Genomic DNA, 14412 nt, shown 5'->3' with positions numbered 1-14412 from the left:
AGACTTCTTATTGTGTTTACCCCAGTCCAACGCCAGCATCTCTACATCATTAAAAATCAGAGCCAGGCCATTCAGTAGAGAAGTTAGAAAACACTTCATTAAAAGGTGGCAAAAGTGTGGAACTCTCTCCCACAGCAAAAAAAAACGATTACGATGTTTTAATTTTGTTTACAATTTACGTAGATGACTTGGAGTTGGGGACCAACTGTAGTGCATCAAAATTTGCAGATGACACCAAGATGAATGGCAGAGCGAAGTATGCAGAGGACACTGAAAATCTGCAAAGGGATATAGTCTAAGTGATTGGGCGAGGGTCTGGCATATGGAGTGCAATGTTGGTAAATGTGAGGACATCTGTTTTGGTAGGAATAACAGCAAAATGGACTATTATTTAAATGCTAAAAAATTGCAGCATGCTGCTATGCAGCGGGACCTGGTGTCCTTGTGCAGGAATCTCAAGGAGCTGGTTTGCAGGTGCAACAGATAATTAAGAAAGCAAATAGAATTTTGTCCTTCATTGCTAGAGGATGGAGTTTAAAAACTTTGAGGTTATGTTGCAGCTGTATAAGGTGCTAGTGAAGCCACACCTGGAGTGCTGTGTACAGTTTTGGTCTCCTTACTTAAGAAAGGATATACTGGCACTGAAGGGGGTGCAGAGGAGATTCATTAGGTTGATTCCGGAGTTGAGAGGGTTGGCTTATGAGCAGAGACTGAGTAGACTGGGGCTATACTCATTGGAATTCAGAAGAATGAGGGGAAATCTTGCAGAAACATACAAGATTATGAAAGGAATAGATAAGAGAGAAGCAGGGAAGTTGTTTCTACTGGCAGGTGAAACTAGAACTAGTGGGCATAACCTCAAAATAAGAGGAAGCAGATTTAGGACTGAGTTGAGGAGGAACTTCTTCACATGAAGGGTTGTGAATCTGTGGAAGTGTCTGCCCAAACATTCCATTTATGGTGAGTTCAAACTCGGGGTCATATTAAAAAAAAAAGACAATCACAAACAAATCCAATTGGGAGTTCAGGAGAAATTTTTTTACCTAGACAGCAGCAAGAATGTGGAACTCACTATCATAGCATGTGACTGAGGTGAACAGCATAGAACATTTAAGGAAAAGTTCGATCTGAACAAAAGAGAAAAGAATATAAATATTTATTGATGGGTGAGATAAGGCTTGCATAGAAGTATGGATCAGTTTAGTAGAATGACCTCTTTCTGAGCTGTGGACAATGAGATTCATCTACGATTACAGATTCAGAGTGTCACACAAAGAAGCTCATGTGGGGAAACTGCTGCAGATGCCTGGAACTGGCTTGAAAAACTCTGACCGACAATCTGAACTTGCACACATCAGAAGTTAGACTGAACGAACAATCCCTGCACTGACAAGACTGGACTTGACTACAACCAATTGGACAATCTCTTAACTGACCTCACCACGACAGTGCGTTTTTGCTGGTAGTCATAGAGCCCGAAGCCGTGACTTGTGCCAAAAGTCACCAGTTTCCACTCCGAATGCAAGGCAAGTGATGTGACGACAGCAGGAGGCTGACATTGCACCAGGACAAAGGGCTGGAAGCCTGCGGGGAAATGGACGGGCTCCTCACGAGGATTCAGACGCTCATGGCCTTTCCACTTAAATGTATCCTGATCCTGCAAGATGTCAACCAGCGTGCAGGCCACTTCTTGGTCAGCAGGCTCATCATTCAGCTCTAGCACCAAAACCTGCCATGGAGAGACAAGTGATCAATAATACAGACACAGGGGGCTCAGTGGATGAACAAGGGAACCACTTCCCCAAAACTTGACCTAAAGCCACAAACAGGATACTACTGACTGATGCAACATTCCTGCTGCTATGCCTGAATGGCAAAACACTCTTCCTAAATTCACTGGGCAAATGGAGATGGTGCCAGTATTGTACAGAATCATTAGAATCGCAGAATTTTATAACAATTTCTTAGCAGCATTTGTTAAATTACATAATTCACTTTTTCTGTTAGAGCATGGTTTCTCTTTGGCTAATTAATACAGTACTATCAAAACATAGCTATAATTCATAGGGGAACCTAACACGAGCCTAATGTCCAGGGCTCCTCATCAAAAGGTTTCACAGAAACAGAAAAGCTACAGCACAATACAGCCCACAAAGTTGTGCCAAACATGTCCCTACCTCAGATTACTAGGCTTACCTATAACCCTCTATATTACTAATTTCCATGTACTTGTCTAACAGTCTCTTAAAAGACCCTATCGAATCCACCTCCAACCACTGTTGCCGGCAGCCCCTTCCACGCACCCACCACCCTCAGTGAAAAACTTACCCCTGACATCTCCTCTGTACCTACTCCCCAGCACCTTAAACCTGTGTCCTCTTGTGGCAACCATTTCAGCCCTGGGAAAAAACCTCTGACTATCCACTCGATCAATACCTCTCAACATTTATACACCTCTATCAGGTCACCCCTCATCCTTCATCTCTCTAAGGAGAAAAGGCCAAACTCCCTCAACCTATCCTCATAAGGCATGCCCCACAATCCAGGCAACATCCTTGTAAATCTCCTCTGCACCCTTTCAATGGCTTCCACATCCTTCCTGTAATGAGGCAACCAGAACTGAGCACAGTGCTCCAAGTGGGGTCTGACCAGGGTCCTATATAGCTGCAACATTATCTCTCAACTCCTAAACTCAATTCCTCGAATGAAGGCCAGTACACCATACGCCTTCTTAACCACAGCTTCAACCTGCACAGCTGCTTTGAGTGTCCTATGAACTCGGACCCCAAGTTCCTTCTGATCTTCCACACTGCCAAGAGTCCTACCATTAATATTATATTCTGCCATCCTATTTGACCTGCCAAAATGAACCACTTCACACTTATCTGGATTGAACTCCTTCTGCCACTGCTCCGCCCAGTCTTGCATCCTATCAATATCTTGTTGCAACTTCTGACATCTCACATTATCCACAACACCTTCAACCTTTGTGTCATCAGCAAACTTATCAACCCATTCCTCCACTTTCTCATCCGGGTCATTTATGTTCCAGCACAATGTTCCAGAACTCACCTGTCCTGCAGTGCCAGCCACTGTCAAATGACTGCTATACTTGCACAAGTGAATCTTTTGAATTCCTAGCCTGGGGTCATCACTGTATGGATCAAAAGAGCCCACCTGTAGGAATACAATGTGAAAAGGAAAGCACTTTATAAAAGTCCCATTGCAGAGTGGAACCAGTACAAACCCTCCATTGATCGGCTGTGGATCGGTCTTGGTTTAGACTACCAGAGAGAGCCCTTCCTCTCAGTGCAGGTACCAGTCTGAAATGCTGCCATTTAATTGGGGGAAATTTAATTTGCCATTTCATAGAATCCTGCAATGCAGAAGGAGGCCATTTGGCCCAGCAAGTCTGTACTGACCACAATCCCACCCAGACTCTATCCCCATAACCACATGCATTTACTCCAGCTAGCCCCCTGACACTAAGGGACAATTTAGCACGGCCAATCCATCGTTGGTCCATCAGAAGAACTGAAAACTTGACTAGAACTCTGGGTCTAACATTAAAACTAGAATAGACTGAACTTTAAAAATATTTCAGTGACCAGTGATAGCAGATTTAATTGAAATGGTGACTATAAAACTAATGCACAGTAATTGGAAACTTGTTAACACTCAAACCATCAAATTACAGACCTCCATCCAGTTCTGCTAACAATGGCATTAACTCCCAAAACAAACCGGTCAAATATCTTGTTAAGCATTCAATCGAAGATCATGTATTCTTAAACTTGGTGGAGGGAATTTGTTGGTTAAGACACTGGGAGAATGCTGTTTTTACAATAATGGCAGGAGTAGGCAGATTGGGTTTTGAATTAATACGCCATTCAAATATAGCAGTTCAGACACTACAGCATTTCCTCAGCACTGCACTGGTGGCACTGAATTAAGTGTTTTAAGGGTGAGGCATGAAAGCACAACCTCAGATAGGACTGTCCAAAGACTTCACAAACTTTTTAAAACAGAATTGACTGGGTGAGAATTTCTGCATCGCTGTTATTTACTTATTCACCTTGTCTTCCCGCTTTCTTGTGTGTATCTTTCATCAAGCTTCTGAATCTTGCCTTCCAGATGCAGACTGCACCACGCTCTACAAAATACCTGATATTTGCTACAGATGCATACAAAACAAATGGGACAGTACAAATACACTCCAGTCCCATAGGTATAGCAAATTTCAGATTGCCAGCCTATGTTCTGGGTCTGCAGTCTGAGAAATCCCCAGCCCCTGCACAAGTAGGTTTAGGTCCTTGCAGCAGGGCTGCCAATCACCACTTACGCAAACTGCGTTCGTGTGGTCATGTTACAGCTTCTTACCTTCCGCAGGGGAGGCCACTCATCTTCCCCAGACTGATTCAGATTGTCATTGTGATCGGCATCTGTGACAAACACATTGACTGTGCTTAGTTTGTAAAGAGGCTTCAGACACACTCCAGATGCATCCCAGAAACGGACCGTCCCATCTTCGTGCCTGCCCAGAAGAAACAGAAAGGAAGTCAGAAGCAGTGAGCTGAGATCACTGAGGGAAACCCACACTGCTCTTTGCTATGGAACTGGAAACGCATTGAAAGGTTACAGCTTGAACTCAAACCCATCAGCTGTCACTATCAGCAAGATTTGTGCCATCCATCTCAGGGCCATCTCCAGAGCAGAGTTTCAGATCTCTACTCTCTCTCCTCTTGCTAGTGGAACCAAGGCTATCTTAGGGTCTATAGAGCTAGTGACAACACAGTAGGAGTTGGGAATCTCTCTTCATATGCTTGCAAATACAAGTGCCTTCATTCAGTAATCGCTCAGGAGGTCATTGTGTTGTGTACTGAGTGTGGGCATACCCAATTACCAAAACCGAAAATCTCTCGTCCCACCCAAATGCACATACATACCAGTCAGCCCTTTCTCCCAATGTCACTCTCCTGCAATTTCAGCCTCAGCATTACCTCTGTCTCACTTTTGATTTCATACCCTCTCCCCTTAAAGTGGGACTTGAGTCAGCGTTTAGTGATAATGCTGGATGGAAAACTGTGCCCTTCCCAGCAGACTCTGGACCATTCTCTTATCCTCTGTGGCTTACCAAAAAAAAAAATTGAAGTTTCAAATGTATTTTCCAGTTTCTCATTCCTCTCTCATCCAGTCACTCCTCTCACTTGCTCTTTGGGATCTTGCTGTTGTATTTGTTTACAGAACAATCATGGAGTTTTGGAGTAATTCACTATGCACAGCTGTCCAATTTTACAAGCATCTACCACAGTCTTGATTTATAAATTGAGTACCTGTCACCAGGCTGAAGCTGTGATTTGTAAAGGCTGAGTGTCCTTACCCAGTGAGGAGCAGATCTCTCTGTGGAGGCTCAGGGGCGGCACTGTACCCTCCATCGATAGGCCACGGCTGTGGAGATAACATATTTCCAGTCACTTCAAAACACAGATTATAAACAATTGTCTAATTCAAAGCTGCTAGCACCAGGGTTGTGTGTAGAGTCAAAGAACAGTGCCTTTCACCCGTAACGTGGAGATGCCAGTGTTGGACTGGGGTAAACACAGTAATAAGTCTTACTACACCAGGTTAAAGTCCAACAGGTTTATTTGGTAGCAAACCCCACTAGCTTTCGGAGTGCTGCTCCTTCGTCAGGTGTCTCACCTGAGGAAGGAGCAGCACTCCGAAAGATAGTGGTGGTTGCTATAAAATAAACCTGTTGGACTTTATAACCTGGTGTTGTAAGACTTCTTACTACCTTTCACCCATATGCAGTGCCTTCGCTTACCAGCAGAGGCCTCTTTGCTTGGGTTAATGGCAACTAAATCTTCTCTTCTGCACCTGCTAATGTCCTAAAGCAGTTTGGGGATGGGCAGGACAGGGTGTTCAGTGCCAGACAGTCCTTCAGGATCCAACAGATCAGAACCAGCCATGGAACGATTACAGCTGAACACACTCCTGCACACCCCCCCCCCCCCCATGCCCTCTATTCCACCAGGATCCCCTGCAGAGAGTTCAGCAATATTGCTGATTCTTTCTAAACACCACAATGACATCCCCCCCCAACCCCTGCCCACTCTCCTCCATAACTAAACCCCTCCTCCATCCGCACACGTCAAGGAACACAACTAGCTGAGCTATCACAGCTGTCAGATTTTTCCTTGCATGTTTATTAACTTTTGGGAAATCCCATCCATACTACTGCTAAAGGTTACAACACTCACCACAAAGCTAAAAAGAATGCTGAGTGAGGAGGCAGATTACAGACACCACAATGTGTAAAGAAGGAGGCATTACAATATAACACTCCAGCATCTGTTGCCTTTGCCCTCATATTCACCCAAATTCTGGCCTCTTGTGCAATCCAATTTTTTTGAAATTCTCTCCCTAAACCACTCTCTCTCGACCTCTTTCTCCTCATTTAAGAAGCTCTCTCTGAGTATACTTTCAGGCATATGTAATATCCAATACCTCCGCATGTGAGTGGACATCAAACGTTTGACTATACACCTTTGAAATGCCTTGCTATGAAATGAGCTGCTGCTCCTGATTGTGACACATGACCAAGTGTTAGACTCTGGATAAAAGCAAATTACTGTGGATGCTAGAATCCGAAACCAAAAGAGAAAACGCTAGAAAATTGCAGCAGGTCTGACAGCATCTAAAAAGGAGATAAAAGAGCTGACGCGGAGTCCGGACAACCCTTTGTCAAAGCTAAAAGGCACAGAAAGGGGGAGATATTGATACTGCAGGGGGAAGGAATGAAAGATGAGTCATAGCCATTGAAACCAGGGAAAAAGACTCCTAATAGCTGTCCTCAGAGAGAATAAAGGATGTAAATGGCCAAACAGCAGAGAAGCTGGAAGCTGTCACAGATGAAGATGTTGGAGGAGGTGGGAAGAATAAAAAGGTAAGGGAAGGGGGAAGGGAAGAGTGGAGGAGGGGGAAAACGAAAAATGAAGACAGACCATAAAGAAATAAAAAAGGTTGAGAACAGTAAAAAAATTAAATAAAACAGAATGAAAACAAAAAGGGGCCAAGGTGGGGTAGAGCAAATCATCTGAAGTTGTTGAATTCGATGTTGAGACTGGAAGGCTTTAGAGTGCCTAGCCAGAAGATGAGATACTGTTCCTCAGTTTGCACTAGGCTTCACTAGAATTACCTGCCCTCGATTTCTTCACTGGGAAATGAAAATGTCATTGGGACATCGGCCATCTCAACTTTTCCACCCCCTCACCCATTCCAATCTCTCCTTCTGAACATTCCGCTCTTTGCTCCCTCAGGACCAACTTTGACATTGTCATCAAACCTGCCAACAAAGGAGATGATGCGTCATCTGGCATATTGACCTCTACCTCGCACAGACTGAGCACCAACTCTCAGGTACTTCCTCCCACCTCCTCCTGGACCATGACCACACCACTGAATATCAAGTCATTATCTCCAACACCGTCACTGACCTCATTTCTTCTGGATGCCTCCCCCCCACCCCCACAGCTTCAACCTCAGTCTCCCAAACCTGGACAGCCTGCTTCTACCTACTGTCCTGGTACGCTCATTGTGTCAGCATGCTCCTGCCCCACTGAACTTATTTCCTCCTCCCTTGGTTCCTTCCTCACTTCCATTCCCTCCCTACCTACATCCGGGATTCCTCTGATACCCTGTGTCAAATTGACAGCTTCTAGTTCGCAGGCCCTAACTGCCTCCTATCCACCACAGATGTGCACTCTCTATACACTTTCAGGACAGCCCAAGAGTGCTTCGCTTCTTTTCAAGAAAGAGACCTGAACAATTCCCATCCACCACCATTCACCTCCACCTGGCTGAACTCATTGTCACTCAAGTTCTCCTTTAATTCAGTCACTTTCTCCAAATCAAAGAAGTAGCAATGGGTACCTGTATGGATCCCAGTTACGTGTGTTTTTAATGAGGTATGTGGAACATTCCTTGTTCTAGGCTACCCAGGTCCTTTCCCACAACTCCTTTACTAGTACATCGATGACTATTTTGGTGCCGTTTCATGCTCTTGTCCAAATCTCGAAAAATTCATCAACCTTGCTTCCAGTTTCCACTCCTCCATCACCTTCACCTGATCCATCTCAGACACTTCCCTTCCCTTCCTTAACCTTTCTGTCTCCATTTCTGGCAACAGACTATTTACCAATATCCATTACAAGCCCACTGACTCCCACAGCTATCTGGGCTACAGGTCTTCATACCCCACATCCTGTAAGGACTCCATCCCTTTCTCTCAACTCCTTTGCTTCCGTCGCATTTGTTCCGATGATGCCACTTTCGAAAGGAGTGTTTCTAATATGTGCTCCTTTTCCCTCAACTGTGGATTCCCATTAACAATTGTTGACAGGGCCCTCAACAGCATGCAGTCCATCTCCCGTGCCACAGCCCTCCCCCCTTCCAGAACAAGGATAGAGTCCCCCTTGTTCTCAGATTTCACCCCACCAGCCTCCGCATTCAAAGCGTAATCCTCTGCCATTTTCACCAACTCCAGTGTGATGCCACCACCAAACACATGTTCCCTTTACTCCCTCTGTCAGCATTCCGCAGAGACTGTTCCCTCCAGGATAACCTAGTCCACTCCTCCCCTATACCCATCATGTCTCCCGTCACTCATGGCACCTTCCCATGCAATCGCAGAAGGTGTAACACCTGTCCCTTTACTTCTTCCATGCTCACCATCCAAGGTCTAAAACATTCATCCCAGGTTAAGCGTGCACCTCTTCCAATTTGGTGGATTGCACTCGCTGCTCCCAGTGTAGTCTCCTCTGTATCGGAGAGACCAAGCATAGACTGGGTGATTGCTTTGCTGTGTACCTGTGTATGTGCAATCAGAACTGGGAGAGGGAACCCTGGCCTTCCAGTTGCTTGCCGTTTTAAACTCATGATCTGGCTCCCATGTCCACATGTTTGTCCTTGGCTTGCTGCAATGTTCTAGTGAAGCCCAACGCAAACTGGAGGAACAGCATCTCATCTTCTGGCTAAGCACTTTACAGCCTTCTGGTCTCGACACAGAATTCAAAAACTTCAAATGATTTGCTTCATTCCCCCTCAGCCCCCTTTGTTTTGATTCTATTTAAATTTTTACCGTTCTCTATCTTTTATTTCTTTATGGTCGTTCTTCATTTTTCTTCTCCCCCACCCCCCCAACTCTTTCCTTCTCCCTACTTCATGCCCCTTCCATTTTCTCCCCCACTTCCCCTTTTCTACATTCTACGTCTATGCCATTTCTCCCTCCCCCAGCATCTCCATCTGTCACAGCTTACAGCTTCTCTGCCTTTTGGCCATTCACTATCTTTATTCTCTCTGTGGACAGCTATTAGCAATCTTTTCCCCTGGTTTCTATGGCTATGACTCATCTTTCATTGCAGTATAAATATCTCACTTTCTATGCCTTTTAGCTTTGACAAAGGGTCATCTGGACTCAAAACATCTACTCTTTTCTCTCCCTACAGATGCTGCCAGACCTACTGAGATTTTCCAGCGTTTTCTCTTTTAGGGACCAAAACTTCGATACTGCCTATAACACCCATTGAAACATCTAGTCATTTTAGCTGGGGTCTTCACTTAAATAGTTTGCATTGTTCTTTACTTAATTTTCATTCCCCAGAGACTGCTTTGGAGATATACCTTGGTGGAATAGTGAGTGGTCTGCTTGTTACCAGCAGCAATGATTCTTTCCCATAGTTTGATGGGGATGTTGGAGACATGGTGGGAACAGGTGATTGCAGAGCAATGGAGAGGTATCAGATATGGAGATTGGATCACTGGCCACAAAGGGGACTTCAAATCTATGGCTACCAGCTCCTCCTCTGCTAGAACCAGCAGTGCACTTGGCTCATTGCAATCTAAGAAAAACAAAAAGGGAAGTCATTCAGGAGAGTGCAAGTGCAGAACATTACTCTAAAAAAAATAGCATTGCGACCGAAGAAGCATCACTTGACATTCAATGGCATCATCATCATCATGAACTTCTCCCACTATCAACATCCTAGGGTTAGCATTGCCAGAAACTGAATTAGACTAGCCATACAAATACTGTGGTTGCAAAGGCTGGGAATTTTGCAGACAGCAATTCACCTTCTGACTTTTTTTTGTTCAATTCGTGGGACATGGGTGTCGTTGGCTGGCTGGCCAGCATTTATTGCCCATCCCTACTTACCCTTGAGAAGGTGGTGAGCTGTCTTCTTGAATCGCTGCAGTACATGTTCTGTGGGAGGGAATTCCAGAATTGTGACCCAGCGACTGCGAAGGAATGGTGACATCTTTCCAAGTCAGAATGGAGAGTGGCTTGGAAGGGAACTTGCAGGTGGTGATGTTCCCATTTATCTGCTGCCTTTGTCCTTCTAGAAGGAAGTGGTCGTAGATTTGGAAGGTGCTGTCCAAGGATCTTTCGTAAATTGCTGCAGTGCATCTTGTAGATAGTACACATTACTGCTACTGAGTGTCAATGGTGGAGGGATTGAATGTTTGTTGATACAGTGCCAATCAAGTGGGCTGCTTTGTCGCGTATAGAGTCAAGCTTCTTGAATGTGGAGCTGCACCCATTCAGGCAAGTGGGGAGTATTCCATCATACTCCAGACTTGTGTCTTGTAGATGGTGGATAGGCTTTGGGGAGTCAGGAGATGAGTTACTCACTGCAGTATTCCTAGCCTCTGACCTGCTCTTGTAGCCATTGTGTTTATGTGGTGAGTCCAGTTGAGTTTCAGGTCACTGGTAACCCCAAGGATGTTGACAGTGGGGGATGCAGTGATGGTTACACCATTGAATGTCAAGGGGCAGTGGTTAGATTGTCTCTTATCCTGATTCCCCAAAGCCTATACAAGACACATGTCAGCAACGTGATAGAATTCTCTCCATTTGCCTGGATGAGTGCAGCTCCAACTACACTCGAGAAGTTCATCGTCATCCAGGACAGAGCAGCTTACTGGATTAGCAATCCATCCGTCATCTTAAACATTCACTCCCTCTGCCATCTACGAGATGCATTGCGGTAACTCGCCAAGACTCCTTCGATAATACATTCCAAAACCACAACCTCGACCACGTAGAAGTGCAAGGGCAGCAGATGTATGGGAACACCATTACCTAACCTGCAAATTCCCCTCCAGACTACATATCATCCTGACTTGGATTTACAAAGTTCTTTCACTGTGGTTGGATCAAAATCTTGGAACTCCCTTCATAACAGCATTTTGGATGTACACATACTGTAGCAGTTCACAAAAGGTGGCTCAGCACAACTTTCAAAGATAATTAGGGATAGGCATTATACCTTATTCTGCATTGCTGAATTATTATATATTTGGTCTGCAGGGATTAATTGCCCACACGACATCTGGATGGGGGTTTATGTCGCTGAAATTATCTGGCACCGATCCATCAAGCCACCCGCTTAAATTCCAAACATCAGTGGCTGACATGAAAGAGCAGAAATTTTAAATATTAGCAGTCCTAGAGATTAAGGCACAAAACCTGGCCCTTGTACCTGGTTCTTGGTGGCCTTTCTGATTTCTTTATATAAACTGCAACATCCCATTAGATTTACAGTTTTGTTAATGAAATCATTCATCCCAGTGTTATGAAGAGACCACTGCTCTTATCATCATGAATATCCTTGCACAGAATTACTACAGCCCCTTTGACTCAGACTCAACCTAAAACATTATACATGACAAATCAATAATTAACTAGCCAAACAGAACACGTATGGTGAATTTTAATTGCAGGAAGTATGAGGGTGAACTACAGGGTGATAAGAGTAAACAATTTCCTGTCAGGAAGTGCTAATAGCTGTAGTTACTTCATCAAATGTCAAACTAATTTTAGGCTTTTGAGTATAATAAAAGTAGGAACATTTATGACAACACAAACTGCCAACATTTGGTTGTGAGGCTTATAATTAGATAAGCACGTACTTAGTTAAATCTTAAAGCCAATTATGCCAATGTCATCAAATGACAACATCAAACACTCCCAAAGCAGGCACAGACAACATGGGTTACATACAGAGTAAACCTCCCTCTACACTGTCGCCATCAAACACTCCCAGCTACAGGAACACAAGTTATGAACATCTGAGCTCCTGTGGAAATTGTGTAGGGAGCCTGATCCTTATGATTCAGTTCTTCAAATACTGTCTATTCATAGGCTGCTATTGAGAAACCATTTAAGAAACAGCAAACCAACGACAGTGCAGGGACGGATTAATCACATTATGGACTAATTTAGTGGACAAACATCACCCCCTCAACCCCCCAAAGTGCACGTATAAAAAGGGACAGAGAACATTGTTTACCTGATTCAGAATCGTCCTCATCAACAACAAAGAAATCAATCACTCGGGAGGTGAAGTCAAATGCAGTCTGCTTGGAGCCATGTAGGACCGAGATACAATGCCGGTCACCATAACTGGCCCGAGGCATTCCTCCTTTGAAGATAATGAATGGAGTCCTGCAAAAAGAGCATTCCCAAACCTGGTGTGAATGCTCCACAAACACACTTTGAAGACATAAGGCAGTCCCAAAGACAAGTTTCACAGCAAAACCTAACACACAAAACAACCAAACTAGCTCTTCACCCTCTACATCCCTTCTCTTTGCATTCTGTCGCTTGACCAATTTTGTACCCAAACTACTAATGTCCCTTTAGTCTGGGCTTCAATTTTGCTAACAAGTCTATTATGTGCTACTTTGCCAAACACCTTTTGAAAGTCTACATACACAATATTAAATTTAAATGCCCATTGTATTTTTTTATATTCAGCTTAGTTTTCTGCTGTATTTTGTGCCTAACAATGGTTAAAGACTCTTTTTTGTCTCATGTTGATCTCCAAATCTTTCACCTGCCTGGGAATGTGTATAGTCTGTAATAGAACTCTCATTTAAGACCTTTCATAGTTCAGTTACTGTTTTGTTGACCAATATTTGATTCCAATCCATCTGGAATAAATGCCCCTTCAGCTCACTAAGTTATCCCTTCTCCAATTAAATGCTTTTGGGCTAGATTGTCCCTTGTCCCTTTCCATAATTATTCTGATAATGCTCCCCACTGAAACACGAATCACTTCATTCCCACGAACTAGATCCAATACAGTTTCCTTCCAGTGAGGCTGCAAACACTTCGATTGAGAAAGTTTTCTTGCATACATTCAGGAATTCCTCCCCTCTATCTATTACCATTACTATTCCACTGTCTATAGAATAAACGAAGACCCCATTATCACCATTTCAGTTCTTGTAACTTCATCTCTTTCCCCCTTTTGGTGGCCCAAAATAAATACCCAGCAGTATTCCTGGATTATTCCTTAATTTTAGCCAAAGAGATTCTGTCTTTAATCCTTCACATGTCACCTAATCCAATCTTACAACAATTTGACCAATATTGTCAACGCCCATTTTTTTTCCCCCTGGAATATCTTGCAGTCAGGAATATGACGTTTACAATCTTCCCTTTCTTGGGTGCAGATCTCTACTGCCACAATATCACAGCCCCATGCGTCTGCAACTCACTTATTTAATGACACTCTTGCCAAACATTAATGCACATACACACCAAACCGTCCTACATGGTCTTGTATTCCTGCCCCTCACTTCAACCCCGCAGCTGATCCTTCCTATTCTAAACTAATGGCCTTTCCCAATCATCTGCGCACATGCATGCACACAGTTATTCACTGCAAGAAGGCTGATCAACAGCAGCAGAGTGACCTACCTTTGCTTGGTTGTGAGCCAAAGTATCTTTGGAATTGCTTTGCAAGGGAAGGGACCTGTGGATAAGGAGGTAGAAAGGAGCTTAGTAATAGAGATCTGAAGTCCAGAAATCACATGGAGCTCAATATCATTTTCTGTTCCTGTACATCCCATATCAACTTGAAAGCCAGATACTGTTTATGAAATTAGTTCTAATGTCTTATTCATGCTCATTTCCAGCAGTGATAAAGCAATTCTTCTAGTTGTTTGTGCTTCCTCCGTGTCTCATCCTCTAGCATCTGTCCCTGTCTGTGCTTAGGTCAGCAGATTGAAGCCAGCTGGTCATGATTTAGACAAGTTATTCCTTAAAAAGTGGGGCTCAAAGTGCCCCAAGCATGCAGCAAATTTGTTCACCTTCAGGGATCCTGCACGTTAAGCTTTCCAATTCACATTTCTAGAAACACAGTCTCCCTGTTGGCCTTTCAGGCAAGTGACATTGTTTTGCAGGATCATACTGACCATAAGGCACTTTGTTTTCTAGAGGCTGTGGCAATCGGTCATCATTTGATACAGGCCACTGGGAGTAACTGCCATCACTGTGAGAGCTGATGATCTGCCGCCCATCCCTCTGCCAGGTCACACTCTCCAATTGCTATAAACAAAAATAGA

At 44.0% G+C, this 14412-nt stretch overlaps 1 protein-coding gene across 7 annotated transcripts in view; it reads right to left on the bottom strand.

Annotated features, from left to right (window-relative positions):
* Positions 1-14412, bottom strand: part of llgl2 (LLGL scribble cell polarity complex component 2) — a 106557-nt gene that overhangs the window by 15484 nt on the left and 76661 nt on the right. For all 7 annotated transcript variants that reach the window (XM_080208966.1, XM_080208973.1, XM_080208967.1 and 4 more), the window contains 8 exons: positions 14263-14395; positions 13766-13820; positions 12351-12505; positions 9682-9899; positions 5381-5448; positions 4381-4534; positions 3073-3177; positions 1437-1729 (listed from right to left, as the gene is read on the bottom strand). In XM_080208966.1, coding sequence (XP_080065092.1) covers positions 1437-1729; positions 3073-3177; positions 4381-4534; positions 5381-5448; positions 9682-9899; positions 12351-12505; positions 13766-13820; positions 14263-14395 — 1181 coding nt within the window. The remainder of the gene's footprint in view (positions 1-1436; positions 1730-3072; positions 3178-4380; positions 4535-5380; positions 5449-9681; positions 9900-12350; positions 12506-13765; positions 13821-14262; positions 14396-14412) is intronic.

This window comes from Carcharhinus amblyrhynchos, chromosome 21 (genome assembly GCF_965287045.1).
Source record: "Carcharhinus amblyrhynchos chromosome 21, sCarAmb.v2.hapA, whole genome shotgun sequence".
Lineage (NCBI taxonomy): Eukaryota > Metazoa > Chordata > Chondrichthyes > Carcharhiniformes > Carcharhinidae > Carcharhinus > Carcharhinus amblyrhynchos.
This window is presented reverse-complemented; position numbering and strand designations above follow the sequence as displayed.